At 35.9% G+C, this 22125-nt stretch overlaps 1 protein-coding gene across 1 annotated transcript in view; it reads left to right on the forward strand.

Annotated features, from left to right (window-relative positions):
- IL1RAPL1 (interleukin 1 receptor accessory protein like 1) overlaps window positions 1-22125 on the forward strand; it is a 1381368-nt gene that overhangs the window by 1342926 nt on the left and 16317 nt on the right. The window contains exon 8 of the mRNA XM_003261172.3: window positions 1288-1433. Coding sequence (XP_003261220.1) covers window positions 1288-1433 — 146 coding nt within the window. The remainder of the gene's footprint in view (window positions 1-1287; window positions 1434-22125) is intronic.

Consider the following 22125-nt stretch of genomic DNA (forward strand, 5'->3'; position numbering starts at 1 on the left):
TTCTCACCTTTCTTAGTCTGACTTTAAGGTCAAAATATTTGTATAGTGGGAATGATAACATGAAGATATTTGAAGGCGTAATGCCTAAGCCCCTTTTTTGTTAAATGTGTTCACTTATTTATTCATTTAAGTATCAATTATAATTCACTCAATGCTGACTATAATTATTTTTAATCATAATGTAAATATGCAAGAACGTTAATAATAATAAGTAAGTTACAATCACATCAAAATGATGATTACTTCTAAACATACTCCCATCTAAAGATTGCATCTCCTGGGTATATACAAACATTTTAATCATGGTCACCCATTCTAAATGTCAAGACTTCTAAAACTTTATCAAAGGTAAAAGAGAAAATGATTTTCAATAGAAAAATAACGTATGAAACTGTCACATAAGGTTATTTCTATCGGGACCTTCTTTCTGGCAACAAATACGTAAGAATATTCTACTCTAGAATGCCCCAGTGGGATTCCAGAAGGCTAGATGGACAATTGTCTAATACGTACTAAAACATTTCTCTGCTGTTTTTTGTATTTAAAACTTCACTCTTATCTTTTACCCATGGTCTATGAAATGCTAAAATAAATGAAGGACAATTAACCTCCTAACTTTTACCCCCTCTGGCTTTGTGTGTGTTCAGGGAAGTTTCTAGAAAGGTAGTTTAATTCTGCATTTAAAAATGTTGAACAGAGATGACAACGAGGTTAGTGAGCATTTACCATTAATTTTAAATGTCAGAGTTAAATACTTTACCAGAACTTTTAGTCTACAGGTTTATAATTTCACATTTCTTCAAAAACAGGCAATTTGTTAGTATCATTAACAAAAGTCAGACTGAACATTTCAACTGAAATGTCAAAATAGCTCAGAAGTTTTCTTTTCTTTTTTAAAAAATTAACCTGACATGTAATTAGGCCTTCAGCCTGAGACATTAGAATTTTTATGTCAACTTACATAATATTTCTTCTTAAAGGGAAAGCAATTTGTAAACTTTTTCTTCAAGGTCTTTCTCACCTCTTTATTATGACAGTGTGATTGTCCTGCTAAGGGAGATAATTAACTGCAACTTCATTAGCATCTACAAAGACAAGCTTCCTCATTAGAAGTGAAGAAGAAAAGGGCATAATTTAATTAACATAGCATCAATTCATAGCCAAATTTGAAGCACAGATTTTGTAGGTATTTTTACATCAGATTCGGATTCATCTACATTTCTTTCTTGTTTGTGTATGTGTCTGTTTGTGTGGATTTTTGTTCTGTTTTGTTGCTTTATATTTTAGAATTCTTAAGGAGCATCTCGGGGAACAGGAAGTTTCCATCTCATTAATTGTGGACTCTGTGGAAGAAGGTGACTTGGGAAATTACTCCTGTTATGTTGAAAATGGAAATGGACGTCGACACGCCAGTGTTCTCCTTCATAAACGAGGTGAGTGTAACCTTCTAAGCTTGAGTGGTCAACTGAATGTATGATGGGAGAAAAATCATTGGGAACCAAGAAACAAATTCAATTTTGTTTTTCTCCACAAAGTTCTCCTAAATAAAATAATCGTATTTGCATTAGAGCCACCAGGGCAAACAGCACAGTAGATGGGTAACTCAGTCTCTAAAATCAAATTTGGATTCCTTGCTCTTCTTTAATACCAACTGTATAACTTTGGGCAAAACATTTAACTTCCCCAAGCTTTAGTTTTCTGATAAATAGAATGGGGAAAATAATAGTATCAACTCTTCAGTATGTTGTAAGAATAAAATAAGACAAAAAATGTGAAGGGCTTGACAGAGCCTATACAAGGAAAGTCATTAAATGCTATTTATTATTATTAGAAATAGATATTAGGGGCCGGGTGCAGTGGCTCACACCTGTAATCCCAGCACTGTGGGAGGCCAAGGCAGGTGGATCACTTGAGGTCAAGAGTTCAAGACCAGCCTGGCCAACATTATGAAACTCTGTCTCTACTAAAAATACAAAAATTAGCTGGCGGTAGTGGTGCAAGTCTGTAATCCCAGCTATTTGGGAGGCTGAGGCAGGAGAATCACTTGAGCCTGGGAGGTGGGAGGTGGGAGGTTGCGGTTAGCCAAGATCGCACCATTGCACTCCAGCCTGGCTGACAAGAGTGAGACCCTGTCTCAAAAAAAAAGAAAAGAAAGAAAAGAGAAGAAAAAAAAAAGAAACTAAATGGTTTTAAGTCAAAGATTGTATTTCTTATTGGAAGGTTGCTCCTTTAGTGTAAGAACTGTCTGGTGAATTCCCCACTGCAGTATTTTTTGACATGTTGTTTCTGCCTTGGATAACTTTCATTTGTACAATAGTCTCCAATGATGAATCATAATGCATTTTTAAGTAAGATAAACTGTGGTTAAGTGCAATGTCTGTTGTGCAAACTCTGCCTCTACAGCACCCCATCACCTTTTGCATAGGGTTAAATGTATTTAAATGTATATTGAATTGTTTGAAATAAGTGACAACTGTAAAATGTGAGCCATTCCTGTTAGTAAAATTGTTTATGTATATTACAAGAGAAAAATATATTTTTCTACATTATGCTAAGTTAAAACTTTCTACTCTTTGGAACAAGCACACTTGATGTTCTCTTACTCAGCAAATTTACAATGATTTTAATTTCAAAGCCCATGTTTAATCCTAGACTCTTTGAGATTTGAAAAGAAAGAGAACATTGAAGGCTGTTCCCCCTACTTTATTGGGCAATAGATTCCCTTTGAATAATATTACTGAATGCTATTAAAATAGACACCTCTGTTGTCAAGGTGACTATGATACTAAAATAGTCTACTTTTTAGGGATGTGAGTCAAGGAGAAAGGTATGCAGCAGCTAACAATATGATTGTATCTTTCTATAGTTTAGTATATAGCCAATCAAGGAAGGGATTTTAGTAGAAATATCATACATATACAAGGACAGAAGTAGCTTCTCATAGTTAAGAGCAACTTAAGTGTTGTGTAATTGAACTTCTTATCCTGCCATAACATCTTCTGAAGTGATCTATCACCTTATACTGGATCACATTCCCTCTCAAGGAAGTCCATTTTATCTTTGGAAAAATCTGTTAGAAAGCATTTCAGTTTCACTGTCTGTCTATCCATTGGCCCTAGTTCTGTACTTTCAATCACTCTTCCCCAAGACAGCCCTTCAAATGTTTGATGACAGTCACCAAGAGTCTCTGAACCTTTACTTCACTAGATTCAGCCTCTTTAGCTTCTTTTATTCATTCTTCATTTGTATTAGCGAAATACTTTCACCATTCTGGTCACTCTCTTGAATGTGCTTTAATTAAAGAGTTTGAATTATTCCTCGAAAATGGAGTTAGGGGAGAGAAGATATAGGGCACATAAAAATGTGTTGACTTGAACAACATATTTTTCGGGGGGGGGGCAAGGGAGGGGTGACAGTTAAGTAGGAATCAAAGGAGAAGGTGAGGAAAATGAATTATATCTAAGGATAAAGCTATTAAAGCTCTGTTTTTACAGAGAGGCACACAGCCAAGAAGGGGTCAAAAAACCCCCAGGCTATTTTTAGCATATGTAGCTTAAGGATAAGTTGCCCAAAGCTATGAAACCTTCCATTTCTAGAAAAATAAATGAAGAATGAAGAAAATTATTTGAAATTTTTTCCGGTAATATTTGATTTCCTAAACATGAAAAAAATGTGGTCAATGTAAGAGTATTCTTCAATACTTAAGTCTTTTAGTATGTTTTTCAAATATGCGTTCATACCAACAGCATTTTATTCTTAAGAAATAAAAGCATTAACAAGCCAAAAAAAGGTCCTTCCAAGACATGTACTCCAAAAGTCCCTCTTAAAGTGAATGTATGCCTTCCTTTTAAGGGAGCTGCAGCAAACGAGTCATCAATTCACAAAGACACCAATGGATGCAATTTCCTGCTCTTGAGGGACTCATGATTATGTAGAATGATCTATCCCACCCATCTTGAGGGGATAAAAAGGACTTTCGTTCACATATGACATGACCTGAACTTTACCAGCCCTGCAAGGTTCAGGAGAACAGCACACAGCATATATGAAATTATAGGTTTGGGTCTTTGATCATTCAGTCTCTAAAAAGTCAAATGTCTGTCATGCTAGCAATGATGTAATTATCAGGTGGGTTGCTATATTACTCAGAATACTAAGGCTTAGATAAGGAACTGGAAGCTTTCACTATTAATTGTATTTTTCTGCCATTTCCTCATAAATTCCCTAACTTATAAGCCTTCACAGTCTTCCCTTTTAAAACCTCCCTAGAGAGACATGTTCAAACATTTGTTGAATACTGATCTTGTATACCACAAGCTGTCATTGCTTCTGACAGGTAAACCTTCCAGGACATTCGTTTGCCAAAATTATCTAAGCAATTTTTCCTTCACTGTTACCTTTTGTTCAGTATCATTGACATAATAAAATGATTTCAGAGCCCTCCAATGGGTGGATTCTTTGAAACATTGCTTCCTTGTATCAAATGTGTCTTCCTTAATGCCAAGGGGATACTATAATAAATAATTCAGCTACATTTGAGCTAGGCTATGTTCTGGGTCAACCTTTTATCTGCATAAAAAATCATAATTCCATGAAAGCCTGCAGAAAATCTACCAAGAAATTTGACCATAGAAAAATCTTGCTCAAGAATATCCAAAGTTGCCAATTCCTGCAGCCAGAAAAGGTATTAGGTTCATCAGAATCTCATCAGACATGCAATATAGATATATTTCACTTACTATAGAGCACTAGAATATGCAGCAAGAGAAAGACAGAGAATGAAAGGGCAAGGCCCATGAGCCATATTGGTTTATGACTGCCCTGCTCCTTACTCTTCACTCCTGCCAGAAGCTTCTATTCAATCCTCTTTGCCAGACCCTGGCCTGGCAAGCTTGAGCATTAGATCCTGGCTTCAAAAATAATCAAGCAAAGCGCTGACAAATTAGATATTGGGTTATTTCTTGTTCTTGTTATTGCCCATACTTGATTGAATTCCACGTCTGAGTCTCTGAATCTTTTACCCAGATACACTTGCTACTGCCTGTCCAACACACACTGAACACTGACCTTCAGTTTTCCTCCAAAGCTCTGATCTGTCCTATTCTCTCCATTTTTTACATTTTCCATTTCTCTGACACAAACAATACTCCAGGTAGATACCTAGCAGTATTGTGCTCTGACCTCAGGCCTAGACACTCTTGTACCCATCAGGCTGTCTCAGATTCCTTCTTCACTCTCTGTGCCTTCTGTCTATACTCTCATTTTGAATGACCTCACAGTGTAGACATGTTTATTATCTTAATGGTTAAGAGCATGGACTTAGGAGTAAGGCTGGCTGTGTTCAAAACCCAACTCTGTTCTTACTAGCTGTGCTATCTGGGGCAAATTACTTAATCACTTTGAGCCTCAAATTTCTCTTGTATAAAATGGGAATAATAATAAGACCTCTCACATAGAGCAGCTGTGAGGATTCAATGAACTCATATGTGTAAATACTTATCACAGTGGCTGACACATACTTAGCACCCAAAAAATGTTGACAAGCTGTTACAAGATTTCCTTGCTCTAACTATGTGATACTCCGGGTAATGAAGGATGCAGCAATTGCGTGTTCCATTAAAAATTCCCTGAATTCTAATTCATCTTTCATTAAAATCATCAGCTTTAGCTCCAGCAGTTTTGTTCTGTCAATTCTGAATTTGACTTTATAATAGATTTACTTTGGTTTGAATGTACTGTCCTAAAGGATAATTTTGTTTATTTATTCATGCATTTAATGATGACTAAGAACCTACTATGTGCCTGGCATTTGTGCTGGCCAAAGTTACAGGCATGAAAATTAAAATTAAATGAACAGGAAATAAGGACCAATATAATTTGGAGTGCCATCCACTACTTTTTAAATTACAGTGATATTAAACATTCCTAATGTATGATTGTGCTTCCTAGTGAATGTTTCACTTTGAAACTGTCACACTGGGGATGTTCATTAGCAATCTTGCTCTGAAGGGTTATGTTTCCTTATATGGATTACAAAAATATGGCAATTCATTAATCAAAAATTAGTTAGGGAACTGGCAAAGTATCTATCTGAGAGACTCAGCACTAGTTAATAATGATAAACATCTAGGTTTTCTTTATTTCCCATCTAACCCATTTTACTTCTTGTGTGCACTCTCTTTATCCCTTCAAAGAATGTAATCGATAGAAATTAGACCTGCTCAATAAACTCCCTAGACCTAAAAATATCTTTAGTAATGTAATTAAGTGCACATCATTTAGCATGCATTGTTTTAAAGCCAGATGAATTTAAACCCAGTGGACTCCTTTAACCCTTCTTGTAATGAATCATCCTTGTAATATGTGCCCCATCCTTGTTAGTATTTGCCTAGTGAATTTATTTACTGAGAGATACAGTAAGGTCAAAGAACGGTGCAAACTTCTTTTGGGGCTGGCCATTTGACGTCTTTGACCATTGATTTCAGAATATGTTAAAGCCAAACCTCGTTCAGAAATCAAAATCTCCTACCTCTCTTTATGGCAGCATTTCCCTAGAAAGACAATGACCCATTAAAAGCTGAGCTGATGGGCCGGGCGCGGTGGCTCATGCCTGTAATCCCAGCACTTTGGGAGGCCTAGGCGGGCGGATCACGAGGTCAGGAGATCGAGACCATCCTGGCTAACATGGTGAAACCCCGTCTCTACTAAAAATACAAAAAATTAGCCGGGCGTGATGGCGGCGCCTGTAGTCCCAGCTACTCAGGAGACCGAGGCAGGAGAATGGCGTGAACCCGGGAGGCGGAGCTTGCAGTGAGCCGAGATAGCGCCACTGCACTCCAGCCTGGGTGACAGAGCGAGACTCCGTCTCAAAAAAATAAAAAAATAAAATAAATAAATAAATAAAAGCTGAGCTGATGTCGATGAAATGGATACTTTCACTGAGTCTTAGCTTATGCAGTGCCAAAATATTAAGGAATTTTAGTAATTTTGCTGCAGCATCTCCAAATAAAAGCCAACAAGTTTAACAAATTCTCTCCTTGGATAAGATTTGACATTTTATAGTCAAAATTTTCTTCTGTCCTGTAACTTTTTTTTTTTTTTTGGCGGGGAGGGGCTTCTCTGCTCATTTGTGTAAGACGTCTAATAGCACAAATTATCCAATGCTAATGATTTTGTACCTCTGTACTTCTTTTATTATTTATGTTTATTTTTACAGACAAGGCCTCACTCTGTCGCCCAGGCTAGAGTGCAGTGGTGTAATCATGGCTCACTGCAACCTCGAATTCCTGAGTTCAAGCAGTCCTCTGGCCTCAGCCTCTCTTGTGGCTAGGACTACAGGTGCATGCCACTACACCTGGCTATTTAAAAAAAAAAAAAATTGTAGAGACAGGGTCTCCCTATGTTCCCCAGGCTGGTCTTGAACTCCTGGGCTTAAGCGATCCTCCTCTCTCAGTCTCCCAAAGTGGTGGGATTACAGGCATGAGCCACTGTGCCCAACTCCCTGTGTGCTTCTTGATATGGATATTCCAACAAGGCTATTGATTGCCACCAAAGTTGCAGACATGACTATTAACCACTTGAGCTATTTCCTTAGACTTAGAATATATTATTTAAATGCGATTAATCCCAAGTTATTTTTTTGCCTCAACTGTGAAATGTTTTGAAGGCTTCATTTTTTGTTTGTTTTTTGAGACGGAGTCTCGCTCTATTGCACAGCCTGGAGTGCAGTGGTGTGATCTCAGCTCACTGCAACCTCCGCCTCCTGGGTTCAAGCAATTCTGTTGAAGGCCTTTTGATCCTAGTTTTTGCTAATCAGTTTTAATATGGAGGTATGTCATGTAACATTGTTTGGCCTCTTAGCCATTTTGGTCACACAATTTTCTTCTCTGTGAATGAGAATAACCAAGTAGCATCATTGTTAGAAAAGAAAAGGACCATTGTCTGCTGATGATTAACTTTTTTCTCAATTAATAAATGACAAGAGGGTGATCCTGGACAACCACTGTCGAGGGCCAAGAATAATAAACTCTTTAGTCTTTAATCATTCCTGTTGATCATTCATGTGGGCCAAAGCTCTTAAATATTTAATTATACATGGTTATAGTCACTGGAAGTCCTTTTTTGCTTTATTGAGTTTTACACTTATTTTCTTAACTAATGTTCAATTCTTGATACAGATCTTTAACTTGTATTTCTCTCTTATATGCTTCAAAGTACCAAACCCACTTAGTAAATGTGATGAATGGGCTGATTAAATGTATTCTGAATGATCTAAACTTTGTCTATAGCAGGATTTCTCAATCTTGTCACTACTGACATTTTGGGTTTGATAATTCTTTGTTGTTGTGGGGGCTGTCCTGTGCATTGTAGACCATTTAGCAGTACTGCTAGCCTCTGCCCACTACATGTCAATACAACCTTCCTCAGTTATGAAAATCAAAAATGTCTCCAGACATTGCCAGATGTCCCCAGGGGTCAAAATTGCTCCTGGTGACAACCACTGCTCTACAGTATGGATATAAAAAACTCAGTCTCTTCCTGGAAATGATTTCAGCACTTAAGCTGCTCAATGTAGGGAAATTCAAAATAGAAGGACAGGTATTTTAATCTTGAAAACCTACTAAGATTATACCAAATGCGACCAGAAGGTCAACAGAATGGCTGTTCTTACACCACAGGAATTGATGAAAGTTAGGTTTCTTGTATTTCCATGCTTAGAGAGTCAGCTAAAAGCCCCTAGACCAGTGCTTCACAAACTTTACAGTATGCACAAATCACCTGGGAACTTTGTTAAAAAGCAATTCATTAGCCTGGGGTAGGACTCAAGATTAGAATTTCAATCGAGTTCCTTATTGGTGCTGCCACCATTGGTCTGTGGACCACAGCTGGCATACCAAAGCCCTTGCCTAGACAATAGATGTTTTTAATTAGCTTGGTAGCCTCTAATAGGTAAAGAGAAACTAGTTGTCTTGAGCTCACTGTTTCCGTGAGAAAGGAACGAAAGCTGAGTAGAGCCAGTCAGTGGGACTATTTTTAATTAATTGCCTCATTCTTTTTACATGGTCAACACCTTTGAACCTATTTGAACAGTGGTTCATTGCCCTCACACTCTACTCTTAATGAGGTTACTTGCTTCACCTATTCAATGAATTGTGCTATATAACATATTTGCTACTCAGAGAGATGTCTGAGAGGGCATTTTCTTCAAGTATTCAAATAATTAACCTCTTAAATGAAAAGGGCCCTCACTGTTGGACCCATTTCCTATGTATCTCATTTTTTAAAAAGGAAATACACTTAGGAATGTCTCAACAACATATATATGGATATACACATATGTTTTAGCCTATGCAAATAGGTTGAATCTCGGCCTATGCAAATAACATAAGGAGGAAGGAACACGATGTATGTTGAACACGAAATACTGCTGATTTTCTGTTTTGAACACTTACTTGTATTCCGCTCTCAATTAAGTGTGGTAAGAAAGGATGGAGATGGTATGGAAATTGAACTGCCACATATTATTGGTCAATGATGTGCCTCAAAAACAGGAGGAAGGAAAGGAGGGAGGGAGGGAGGGAAGGAAGGAAGGAAGGAAGGAAGGAAGGAAGGAAGGAAGGAAGGGAGAGGAAAGAAGGAAGGAGAGGAAAGAAGGAAAGACCACAGCAACACAAACTGGTTAAAGCCATCTCTCCGAGTTCAAAAGTTTAATTCATTTTAAAAGGCATCTGTCTAGCATCTAACAGAGGCTATAAAACACAAGTATTTTTACAGCTGAAGCAACTAAACTAGTGTGTGTATAGTCAACAGTACACAATGTATTTGAATACTGCCAATTTTTATGTGACCACTGAGCTGCCAGTGGCAGCAGTCTACTCAAGTGAGGGCAGAAGGAATCCACTGGAACTCATATCGATGTATTGGAAAATGATAAACAGGCAGTGTGTAGAAAATAATTAAGTTTAAAACATTTGCAGGAAGCCCACAGAAATTATCTAGCACACAGCAAAATTCCACTTGTGTGATCAGAGATTCCAAACAAGATAGCATATTCCTAGCCACCACCTACCAACAACCAACCACTCACTCCTCCTTCTCAGAACCACCTTCATATTTTCATTATGTCTGGGTCAAAACAACCTGTTGATTGACAATGCTTCATATCCCACTCCAAATCTCACTTCACTGCAGGCTGCTTAAAAGAGATAATTCATATAATGCTGTTGTTTGAAAAAGCGACAAATCATTCTAATTCAACAAATATGTATTGAGTGCCAGCTATGGACAAAGCACTGGGTTAGGCATCCTTACTAGTGGACTCACTGCTGTCAGAAGGATATCTACCACCATCCTGGAGCATTAAAACAGCATTTTTGGGAAGAGGGAGATAGCTGTGCATTTTTATGGCTGCAAATTCCTGCATTTGGTAGAGAAATGGCACAACTGGTCATAAAATGCAAGGTATAACTTTTAATAAGCAGTTCCTGTATGTTGAACTTTGACAACCAGGTCAGTAAAGTGAGAAATTAGACATGACACATAAAAAAATGCTAACTACTATCTCGGGTCATATAGTAGGAGAAGAAATGTGTTGATTTCCAATAAATTACCATGGTAACTTGTATAGATTTTGGTGTTGAGAATTACATTTGCCATCTGTGGGAAACATATTATCTTTTTGTATCTAATTTTAGGGCACGTGTTCTATTTTTAGCATGTGTTCTATGAAAAATAATAAATTGGGAGGCCAATTTGGATAAATTAAAAGTGGATATTTAAATGCTATAAAAATAGAATTTATTTTTAATTCAAAAAGAAAATCCAGTAGTACATTTAGGAAAGCACACAAAGGTCATTTTTAAAACCACCTCAAAATTGTTACCATTAAGTGAAATTTGATATGAATGAGAATTGACTAAAAAGTGAGAAATTCTGAACTGTGATAAAAAAAAAATGGACAGTTACTTGAGAGTATTTTGCTTTTGACTCTTTAGTTTTGTGTGACCTAGAGCCAATCTCTTTGTGTCATTGTTCTTCAGTTTTATCATTTGTAAACTAATTGCCCCTAGCCCCACTGTGGGAATCTTGAAAGAGCATATATGATACTGGGTGACTAATAATATACTTTAGACCATTTGTCAGATTTTACAGATTCTCTGAGTTTTTACACATTGTGCCTCATTTTGCCAATTTTGAAAGTGAGATAATGGTGGTTGCTCTTCCTAGGGATTTTCTTATGCCTTAAGTGTTTGAAAAGTTGACTCAGATCTTTAGATGGCAAGTTTCTGTAACTGCAAAGTAGAAATTCCAATTCCTTATGACATGCAACTGCAGTTCAAAGTACCGACTTACAATGGTTGCCAAATTCATGCAAACTAAAGTGGAAGAGGCCATTTTCAAAGCCTGAAAGTATTAAATATAAATTACCTGACTTAAATCAGTTTAGAATTATAATTCTACTCTGTATGTGATGTAAAATGAATTTGACTTAAAAATTTATTTATACCACCCCACAATTTCAAGGTAATGACTCACAACTGCTTGGGTACATTTTTAATTCTCCCCAAATATGTCTATAACATTTAAATACCTTAATGTTGAAAGCAACTTAAAGAAATAAAGATACCGCAATAAAATTCTATTTAGTTAGGCTTCTTCAGTAGACTGCTACCACTGGCAATTCAGCAGTCACATAAAAGTTGGCAGTATTAAAACACATTTTCTTCTGTGGGCTGTTCACATACTAGTTAGTTTCTTCATCTGAAAAACAATGCAATTATTCAAAATGAAATTTGAAATTTTTACCTCCTCTAAAATCAGATGATTGACCCCACGTTTTATGTGAATATTCATAAACTGTTGCCAAAACTGATTATTATTTATGAACAGAAAAGCTCCACAGTGGTGTTTAAAAAATTCCTGTTAGACTTGTATTGCTGAACCAGGCATCTTTAAATGATAGTTGCGTAAACAGATAGGCAAATAAATAAATAATTAGGCTAAAGTGGTTACCAAGAGAACTCTTAACAGAACATAGCTTGCAAACCACACTGGACAAATTCCATTCCAAACTGTCCAGAATAAAAGGCAAAATATAAGCTATTTTGTAGTATTAGTATTTAAAGCCATAGATCAATTACCTATGTTAAGGCTACATGAAAACCTAATACATTAGAAAGAGATGCATTAAATAACTTAGTGAAGTATTAACAGTGGTTACCTCAAGGTGGCATGATTCCATGTGATCTTTAATTTCTTATCATTCTTATGCATTTTTCAAATTCTTTACTAAAAGCATGTTTTATAGAGTCAGAAGAAAAGTGAGAAAATAAATCTATTTTGGTATAGCTACTGAATATTTTTGAAAATGCTTATAGGAAACCTATCATTACTCTCTGCTATAAAATCAAGTTATTTACACATTTTTCAAGTATATTGAAATCTATTTGCTTGAATATGTACTCTTGCTCCCACTTTGTCTATTTTATAAAAAAAACATTTTAGGGGACACCTTACTTCTACATTATTTTCTCAAGCCACTGATAATTTTCATATGCTGAAAATCAATACATACAGTGGGATGATAACATAATGCCCTATTCTTTGTGAAGCAGAGCTACGTTATGCTATTTTGGTAAAAGCTAATTCATTATTGGGGACAAGCCCTTCATGTATACCAGTACAGAGGCCACTAAACTATGTGAGTCACAGACTTCTTCTCAACTTTGTCATGGTTTAAGGAACCATTTACTGCTCCCTTTGGATGAGGCAAGTAATGGTAGGGTCTCCTATTGGTAGCTCCCAAAACATGCTCATTTTTTCACAGATTGTTAATGGGGGGTGGGGATTTTTTTAAAAGGTTAATAGCGTCCTGAAACCATCTCTTTACAAAATGAGCAAGAAAGGCAAATTTACCACTATTTTCTTCAGCATGTTCATGGATTCAGAAGTGTTCATAAACATTCAACATAGAGAAGAAATATATTTTTCTGTTATTCCCACTGGGGGAAATGAACCAGCATATGGTTTTTGCTTTAATACTTTGTAACTCTGGAATCACCAGGACTTTGAGTGAAACTTGTCTCAAGAGATAAACTATTACCAACAAATTTTGCCACACACATTTTCTTCTAATGCTTTCAGTAAGTCAGAAATCCATTAAACCCCTAAAGAAAGAATATTAAAATAATAACATAAAATTCTGAAGTTTATTAATGTATCCCATTTGTATATTGCAATACAATCAGTTTATATGTGTGTACAATATTTTCTAAATGTATTTCCATCAATTAAATATACTATAAATCATCATACTATATTTGTTTAGAAGCGTTCAATATTTCTGTAGAAAACATCACTTCTTGTATTGGTTATCTAGGCAGTCCAGATGTTCTGGGTTCTTTGGCCAATCCGAAGCATTCCCAATGGATGACCAAATTGTTCTAACTATGACAATATACCCTCTGAGGAAAATTGCTTTCAGGATAAACATCACATCCCTTAACAAGGAATAAAATGGCAATGCCACCTTCACTCTGACAGTTTTCTCTCAAGAGATGTTTTGTAACATTCCATCTGTGCCTGTCTATTTGTATGACATGTTAAGAAGGAAATTCCTAGTAGAGGGAAAGCAATACTTTTCTAAGGTATTTTCTTTTAGGCATCAGTGAAGTTTGACACCTTGATATACAATAGCCCTGTCTTCTAAGCTGGTCACCTGAGGCCCTTTTTGTTATTATAACAGTATCTTCCTTCTTTGTCTGTCTTCTCCCCGTCATACTTAATCTTACGAGATCTGAGATAAAGGAAACCCCATCTGAATACTTTGTACCTGTATGTGTGTGCAAACACACATAATGGTCTGTGTACATCTCACATTATAGTCTTTAGATAGAAATATTTCAAACACTGCCTTTATAATCTAAAGGGGAAAGGTTTTCTGCAATAAAGCTCTGTCTGTGTTAGTAACTTCACAGTATGCATTTTGAAAATATATGGCAATTTTTCCCAAGGGAGAATCATTGTCCTATTGTACTGACCTAACTTTGCGAAACCTGGTTTAATGGGTTCCCTGAATCCTCAAACAAATATTTATTGAAAAGGTACATGCTATTTGCTTTGAAAATAAAGATAAACAACATATTCTAGCTGAGAAATCAAAGCATGAGTTTGCCTCCCTTCACCTATCACATCATACATTCATTTTCCCCGTGCTCCAGACCAAACAACTTGCCAAAATCCTTTGCAGCTACCTTTGCACTGTGTCATTCTGTGTCTGACCCCTGTCTCTAAAATACTCCTACAGAAACACACACACATACAAATACCCCAAGTGAATTTCTCATCTGGCTTATAATTGTGATACTTATAATGTAGCATTTCTTACACTTATATAGAAGAGGTCTAGCACAGTGACACTTAAGTGCTCAATAAATATCAGCTCTTATTATTATCTGCTTACATGCCTGACTCTGAAACTGGACATGAGCACCTTTAACGCAAAAACATATTTCATCCATCACTTTCACTTTATCACTAGAACTCAAAAGCACTGTACCTGGTACAGAGAAGGCACTTATAAAACAAATAGAAAATGTATGTATTAGTGAGTGAGAAAAGTTTAATAGCAGTATCAAAGATGTGAAGCAGTACATGATTGATTTCCAAATGTCAAGTGAATACAAACATTCTTAGTTCTGTAAGTCTATACAAGACTGTATTGTCATTAGATTTGTGAATGAAAAAAAGAACAGAAACCAAACACCACCTGTTCTCACTCATAAGTGGGAGTAGAACAATGAGAACACAGGGACACAGGGAGGGAAACATCACACACCGGGGCCTGTTGCAGGGTGGGAGCCTAGGGGAGGGATAGCATTAGGAGAAATACCTAATGTAGATGACAGGTTGATGGGTGCAGCAAACCACCATGCCACGTGTATACCTATGTAACAAACCTGAGTGTTCTGCACATGTACCCCAGAACTTAAAGTATAATAAAAAAAAAAGAAAATGGAAACATAATTTTTAAATCTATACTATGAAGTTGATCATTTTTCTATATATTAAAAGTTTATTCCTAACTTAATGGACTGAATATTAATGCTATAATTATACCTTATCAGTTGCTTGAACCTTATGATACATTGACCAGAAAAATGGCTCACAGATATATTCTTGGAATTTTAGAATAGAAACACATAAAACCTAGCTTTTTATTGAAAATTGGGTTTGTTCTTAATCATCTAATCAGTCATTCATTTTCATTGAATATCTTTAATGTGTCAGATAGTTAGCAAGGTATTTAGGATAAGTAGTGAAAGATATAGACAAAATAGACAAAAAAAAAAAAGACAAAAAACTTGTCCTGATGGAATTTAAATCCCAGTGGAAGACAAATAATAAATAATACATTTATTGATAAGCAAATGAAATATTACGTTATATAGTGATGAATACTATAAAAAAATAAAGACAAGTAGATGCAAAATGCAGCCACAGGTTTGTGACTTGGAATGAGTGGTCAGTGTATCCAATTGAGAAGGTGCTGTATGAGCAAAGACTTGAAGAAACAAAGACAGAGGCATGTAGAAATCTAGGAGAAATACTCTCCAGTCAGAGGGAAGCCAGAGCAAAGGTCCTAAGATAAAGTCATTGCTTACAATGTAAAACAATAAACAAAACTAACTCTGATATAATTCAATATAGTAAATGAAAAAAAAAGGAACAGGAAATACATGTTCTAAAGAGGAAAAAAATCACGTTTAGTTGGAAAAGTTATGTTGGAAGTGCAGATCCTAACCTTTCCTTGCAGGACTGGTTGGATTTTGGTAAATGAAGAATTTCTGGTTTGGAACAAAAAAACTCACGTCAAATTTAATTTACATTGGAGGGATGATTATGGCTAAAGGTTAGCTGCTTCAATTAAAGGAATGAAAAAACTTAAATGCCCACATAAGGGGTTTAGACTTTGTTCCATGGGCAATGTAAATCAGCTAACAGATCCTGCAGAAAATTCCAGGGTGAAGACATCATCTGGGAAGACGAAATTGAAGGCCTTGTGCAGATTAGTGTGCAATAGCTGTAAATAACAGAATTTTAATACAAAGGTAATCAACCCGAAATACACTCTAATTACAATAACACTTGCAGTTATTATCTTACAATTTGACCTTTTATTTTTTAACTTTTTAGTTTTGAATACAAACTGCAGATATTATAGAAAATTACAAGAACAGTACAATAAATTTTCATATATCTTCTCCACCTAGATTTACCAATTAATAGCATTTGCCACATTTACCTTATCTCTCTTCCTACATATAGGTAGGTAAAAAGAGCTGCACTACGTATACACACACACAACATATCATTGCTAAACCCCATGAGAGCACATTGCAGACATTGAAACTAAATTCTTCAATGTGAATCTCCTAAAAATAAGAATTTTTTATGTAACCAGGATACATTTATCAAATTCAGGAAAATTCAAAATTACAAAATGCCATTGCCTATGATATAGTCTATATTCAAATTTCAAAAATTGTCCCAGTATATACCCTTTACACCATATTTACCATCTAGGATTATACACTGCATTTAACTGCCAATTCTCTTTAGTCTCCTTTAATCTGGTATGGTTCCTCAGCTTTTCTTTGTCTTTCATAACATTGACATTTTGAAGAGTAGAAGCTAGATGGTTTTATTTTTTATAGTTGTCCCTCAGTTTGGGTTGGCTTGACATTTCCTTATTTTTTTTTTTTTTTGGATGTTTGTGTGTTTCTGGCTATACTACTACTTAAATGATATTGTGCCCTCTTATTGCAGTACACCGGGGGTGGGGGGGATGATGTCAATTTGTCCCATTATTGGTGATGTTAAATTTGGTCACTTCCTTAAAATGGTATCCATTTTTCCCCAGTGAGGAAGTACTATGAGATGGTGTGAATATCCTGCCTCATCAATCTTTCAACCAATAATTTTAATGTCTGTTGATAATTTTTGCCTGAATCAATTATTATTATGATGGCTGAAAAATGGTCATTTCTAACTATATCATTCCTTTCATATTTACTGGTTGACAGTCTGCTCTTAGGGAGAGCTTTCCCTTCTTGTTGGTTTATTTGTAACTAATATGAACGCATGGATTCATGCTTTATTCAGTTACTGCCATTATTTAACTCATCTTTTAAAACATACCACCTATAAATACTTCTGAATTCACAGAGAGAAAAACCAGCTTAACACCCTTCTTGCCTAGTTGAAAGAGGAAAAAAAGCACATTCCAAGGGTAGGCTCTAGCATGCTGTGAAAGAATATTATACTTTTTCTTCTAGACTTTCATTTTATGTTTCACTTTGAATAGTTCATTAACACATAACAATGAAGTTCCAAGGACCTGTGGGACCTTAGTCTAACTGGGCTCTAATGATGGGTCCTAGCCAACAACCATATTTGCATTTTGATTGGCAGTAAGTAGGAGTGAATTTGGTGCTTCGTCTAAAAACCTCTTTCCAAATGGCAAAACACACTACTTTGGAGGTAATCTTTTGCCCAAATGTTTGGTCATACAGATTAAGCTGCTCTGCTCCATTCAGGGACCATTTTTATTTTTATTATTGTAATTTTGGGGGTTTATACACTGACTTCCCGAAAAGGACTTTTGCAAGATCAAAACTGTTATTCTTACATACTAGTTTATACTTTCCCAAAACATTTTCTTCCTTTATGTGAATAGCAGCTTGATTTGTTAATGTGTTACCCCCGCCCCCCCAAAAAATAACTGCTTTTAAATTGCACTGATGTATTGTAGAATTGAGTTGAGTATCTTTGTAGGCTGAGCATAATTATCCTCCTGCCAGGAACAAATAAGTTATACTGCTCCAGAGAAATAAATATGCATATGAATTTATGTGGATGGATAAATTCTTATAAGCTTTAGCTCTTTATAACACAATGAGAGAAAAAGAAATGTACTTGGTGAGGCTAATGAATAAACTGGGATCATTATAGTGTCTGTCATGCATTTTCCCCACAAACTTGCATTTTACTGCATATAAATGAGGGAAGAACACTTCAAAAGACTTTTTATAATGAACGAACCAACTTTAGGATAAACTACACAAAAGTAAGCCATCTAAAATGTTCAGTTATACCTTCTGGCAAAATTATATACATATATAGGAACACACACACACACACACACACACACACACAAACACACAGAGAGAAAGAGAGATCAAATAGAGATACTGACTAAAAACTGCAAGTCAAGAGTTCAAAAATACATATGAACTTTTACTTACTTTGTTAAAATCTTTACCTTTTCAAAGATTTCTAGCAGAAAATGTTTGCAAACAGTAACACCAGGTACAGGCCAAGAAAAGAACGTAGTTTCCCAAAGTATACTAGGTAATTGCAGCGAGATCAGTGGAAACCAAATGCATTTATTATTTGCAATGTAATTCAATATACTAAGAGATGGCGCGCACTTTATTTTAATTAGCTGTTTCTTTTAAGGGGTTGCTTGCTCCCACTGTCTTGATAAGAAAAAATTGTAGTCATTGCTCAAAATGCTTGTAGCAAATCTAGTTTTAAATTGAAACAATTTATTCCAAAGCAGTCTACTACTGCAGCAATAATCAATGTGTTTTCCCTTAGCCTGTACTGGAGCTTTCCTAGGACTGTTGTTAATTGCCTGTAACTAAATGATTGCTGGGGCCCTTAAATGCAACTCTTTGGCATTTGTTCATTTGTTGTTTTTAACCAAATGCCAGTTTCCCTTAGGTTTTGCCTAACAATTTTGCTTTACAATTTTCAATATTCAGTCTCAGTCCCTTAAAGGGGGCAGAGTCTACCATTTTAACAAAATAACACAAAGACTAAACAGATTTTAAAAGGTCTGCACTGTCTCCTTCTGTCCTCAGATGTTGAATTGTGCTGAAATGGAATCTTTTTATTTTTTAAATGCTGCCACTCCAGGCAACTTGAACTAGAGCTGAAAAGTAGATCCCATTTCAAAGGGAAAATGACATTTGCTGGGGCAACACCATTTACATCGTAATGTAAAGATAAAATACAGCAGTGGGCCCAAATGATTTCTCTTAACTGTGACAGAATTTAATCCTTAGTAATTTTGTATAACCCAAAGGATAAGCAATAATAGGTAGCGTAAGTATTAATGAATCTGTCTGGCTTGGAGCAAAAGAATACAGAGGCTAAATCTAATGCACCATTTTCTTTGAGAGAGTTACATATGCTATATAAACCAGTGTGACTTACTTAAATGGAAAAAAAATTTAAGTTGCATACATGTATAATGTGTAGGCATGTGTATTACACTTCTGCATAGAAATAATGTAATAAGCTTGCAGTGAGCCGAGATCGCGCCACTGCACTCCAGCCTGGGCGACAGAGCGAGACTCCGTCTCAAAAAAAAAAAAAAAACAACCAAGAAATAATGTAATAACTGAGGAGCAGGCACTGTGCACCATGGGGAAAGACACATTTCCGCTTTGTTCCTGACCTCCTTATAAGGACATTATAAGAACACTATGCTTCTGCAATGTAATACTACAGAAGTCTCTGGGGGAAGTCTGCGACTCTCTCAGGATCTCAGGATAAATTAGCTCCTTGTAAATTCTGTTTCTTTAGACTTGTTTTTGGTATTCCTATTAGTAAGTGACTATCTATTGGCCCAGAAGAATTATTCTTGCTTATTGCTCATTCTCTAAGCATGTATAACTTTTCATATGTTTGTACCCTAAAGGAGTTTTTCATGTGACACAAGACTGTTTCTGTAATTGCTAAGCTACATCAACCCTGCTCTCTTTTTCTTATTATGTTTTAAACAACACTATTGATTGGCTATGTAGAGTATTCTAAATAATGTATATCATTTTTTAAATGGCTCATGACATGTAGCAATGGGAGTAACTCCTATTTGGGTAATTACTTTGCTAAAAATAAGAAGGACTTATTTTCATACAATTTTTCTCTAATTTACCTGTATTCAGTTTCTCAAAATTAAAAAAGTATATAGAGAGCAGTATTATAAATACCATCTGGAGAAAATGAGAGTTCTGTTTATTGGATTGATCAGATTATATTTCAGGCAAAGATTTTTTATTATTTCCAAAGCTCCTCGACTATCTATGGGCACTTAAGGCATGCCACATGCCCAGCCCCTGTGTAGTGCCTCCAGATGCAAAGAATGTGCTTGGGGGCACCATAAAAGAATCATTCTCTGCCTGGGCCCTTATCTACAGCAGAGCAGCTTTCCTGACCCCCAGCTTTCTTCCCACACTTCTCCCCACATAGGCCTTTGGTTAGAACTTATGTTTTTCTTAAAAAAAAAAATCACAATGTTAAAGAATTGAAATATGATTCACATAATATAAAGCGTGTAGCTCTAAGTGTTTGGCTAAATGAGTTCCGACAAATATATAAACACTTGTGTATCCACACCATAAACCTATTTCCTTTACCCCAGAAAGTTTCCTCTTGCTCCATTCCAGTAAGTTTCCCTTCACTCATCACCAATGAATCTATTTTCTGATTTATGTCACTATGGATTATGTTGGTCTGTTCTTGAGCATAATTTAAATAGAATCATACAGTAGGTATTATTTTGTGTCTGGCTTCCTTTTTCTAACATAATTTTGTGAGAGTCATTCATGTTTTGTGTATCAGTACTTTACTATTTTTATTGCTGAGTATATTCTATCATATGAACATACAATAGTTTGTTCATCATTTCCTGTTAATGGACATTTAAGTTGTCTCCATTTATGGCTGCTGTGAATAAATAAGACTATTCTGAGCATTCTCATACAACTCTTCTTGCAGATATCTGCTTATATTTCTCTTGGACAAATACGTAGGAGTGGAATTGCTATTGATATGGTAGATTTATATTTAATTTTATTAGAAATTACCCCAAAGTTTACGATGTGGTAATATCATTGGTTACTCTCACTAGCAATGTTTGAGAGTGGAAGCTAAGTGTTCTTGATTATTTTTCCATTTCTTTTTTTGTACAAGAAATTTCTGAGTGGTAAATTCCTAGTGTTTAATATACTAAATTAGAAAATCTTAAAAGAAGCCGTAGTCTAAATGCTTATTTCTCACATTATATCCAATGTATTTTAAATCATATCTTCCTGATGTATAAATCATCCTGTGGGCATAAGTTAGAATTTTACACAGGCTTCTGTGTATGGTGGAGTTCATTATCTGGAGTGAACAAGATCCAATGTATCCCCACAGGATTAGCCGCTCACCCTTTCTGTTCATATAATAGGGGGAAAACATTATACTGAAGAGCTTTTTGTATTTTGTTCCTGGTATTTTTGTAGTAATGTCTTGTGTAGTTCCTCACAATGTTAATCAGATAAGCTGTTGGAGGTATTTTTCAGTGTTTCACACTTCATATTAATTTACTTAGACTCTAAAAGATTTGATCTCACTTTTTTATTTCTTAGATGCATACAGTTCAATCGTTTTAAATAAGATTTTCTTCAATTTCCCATTTAATTTTAATAATTACAGAAAAATACACTTGATTAAACAGTAGTTAATGTGTTGTTTATTAAACTGTAGAATTAGAAATCAAGGGCTAGGTAATAGGAAATATGAATGAGGATTTTTTTTTTTTTTTTTTTGAGACGGAGTCTCGTTCTGTTGCCCAGGCTGGAGTACAGTGGCACGATCTCGGCTCACTGCAACCTCCTGGGTTCAAGCGATTCTCCTGTCTCAACCTCCCAAGTAGCTGGGACTACAGGTGCCTGCCACCATGCCTGGCTAATTTTTGTATTTTTAGTAGAGACAGAGTTTTGCCATGTTGGCCAGGCTGGTCTCAAACTCCTGACCTCAGGTGATCTGCCTGCCTTAGCCTCCCAAAGTGCTGGGATTACATGTGTGAGCCACCGTGCCCAGCCTGAGGATTTGTTTTTCCGTAATTATTACAGGAAAAGTGACATCACATGCACACACACACACATGCACAACGTTCTTGTGAGAAAATGATGGCCGTGCTTTTCAGATTATTTGTCACTCAGACTACACCAGTCCCATCATGATTTCACCTCATTTGTGAGAACTCAGGACTGATGTGATAACCTGAGG

This window comes from Nomascus leucogenys, chromosome X (assembly GCF_006542625.1).
Source record: "Nomascus leucogenys isolate Asia chromosome X, Asia_NLE_v1, whole genome shotgun sequence".
In the NCBI taxonomy this organism is placed as follows: Eukaryota; Metazoa; Chordata; class Mammalia; order Primates; family Hylobatidae; genus Nomascus; species Nomascus leucogenys.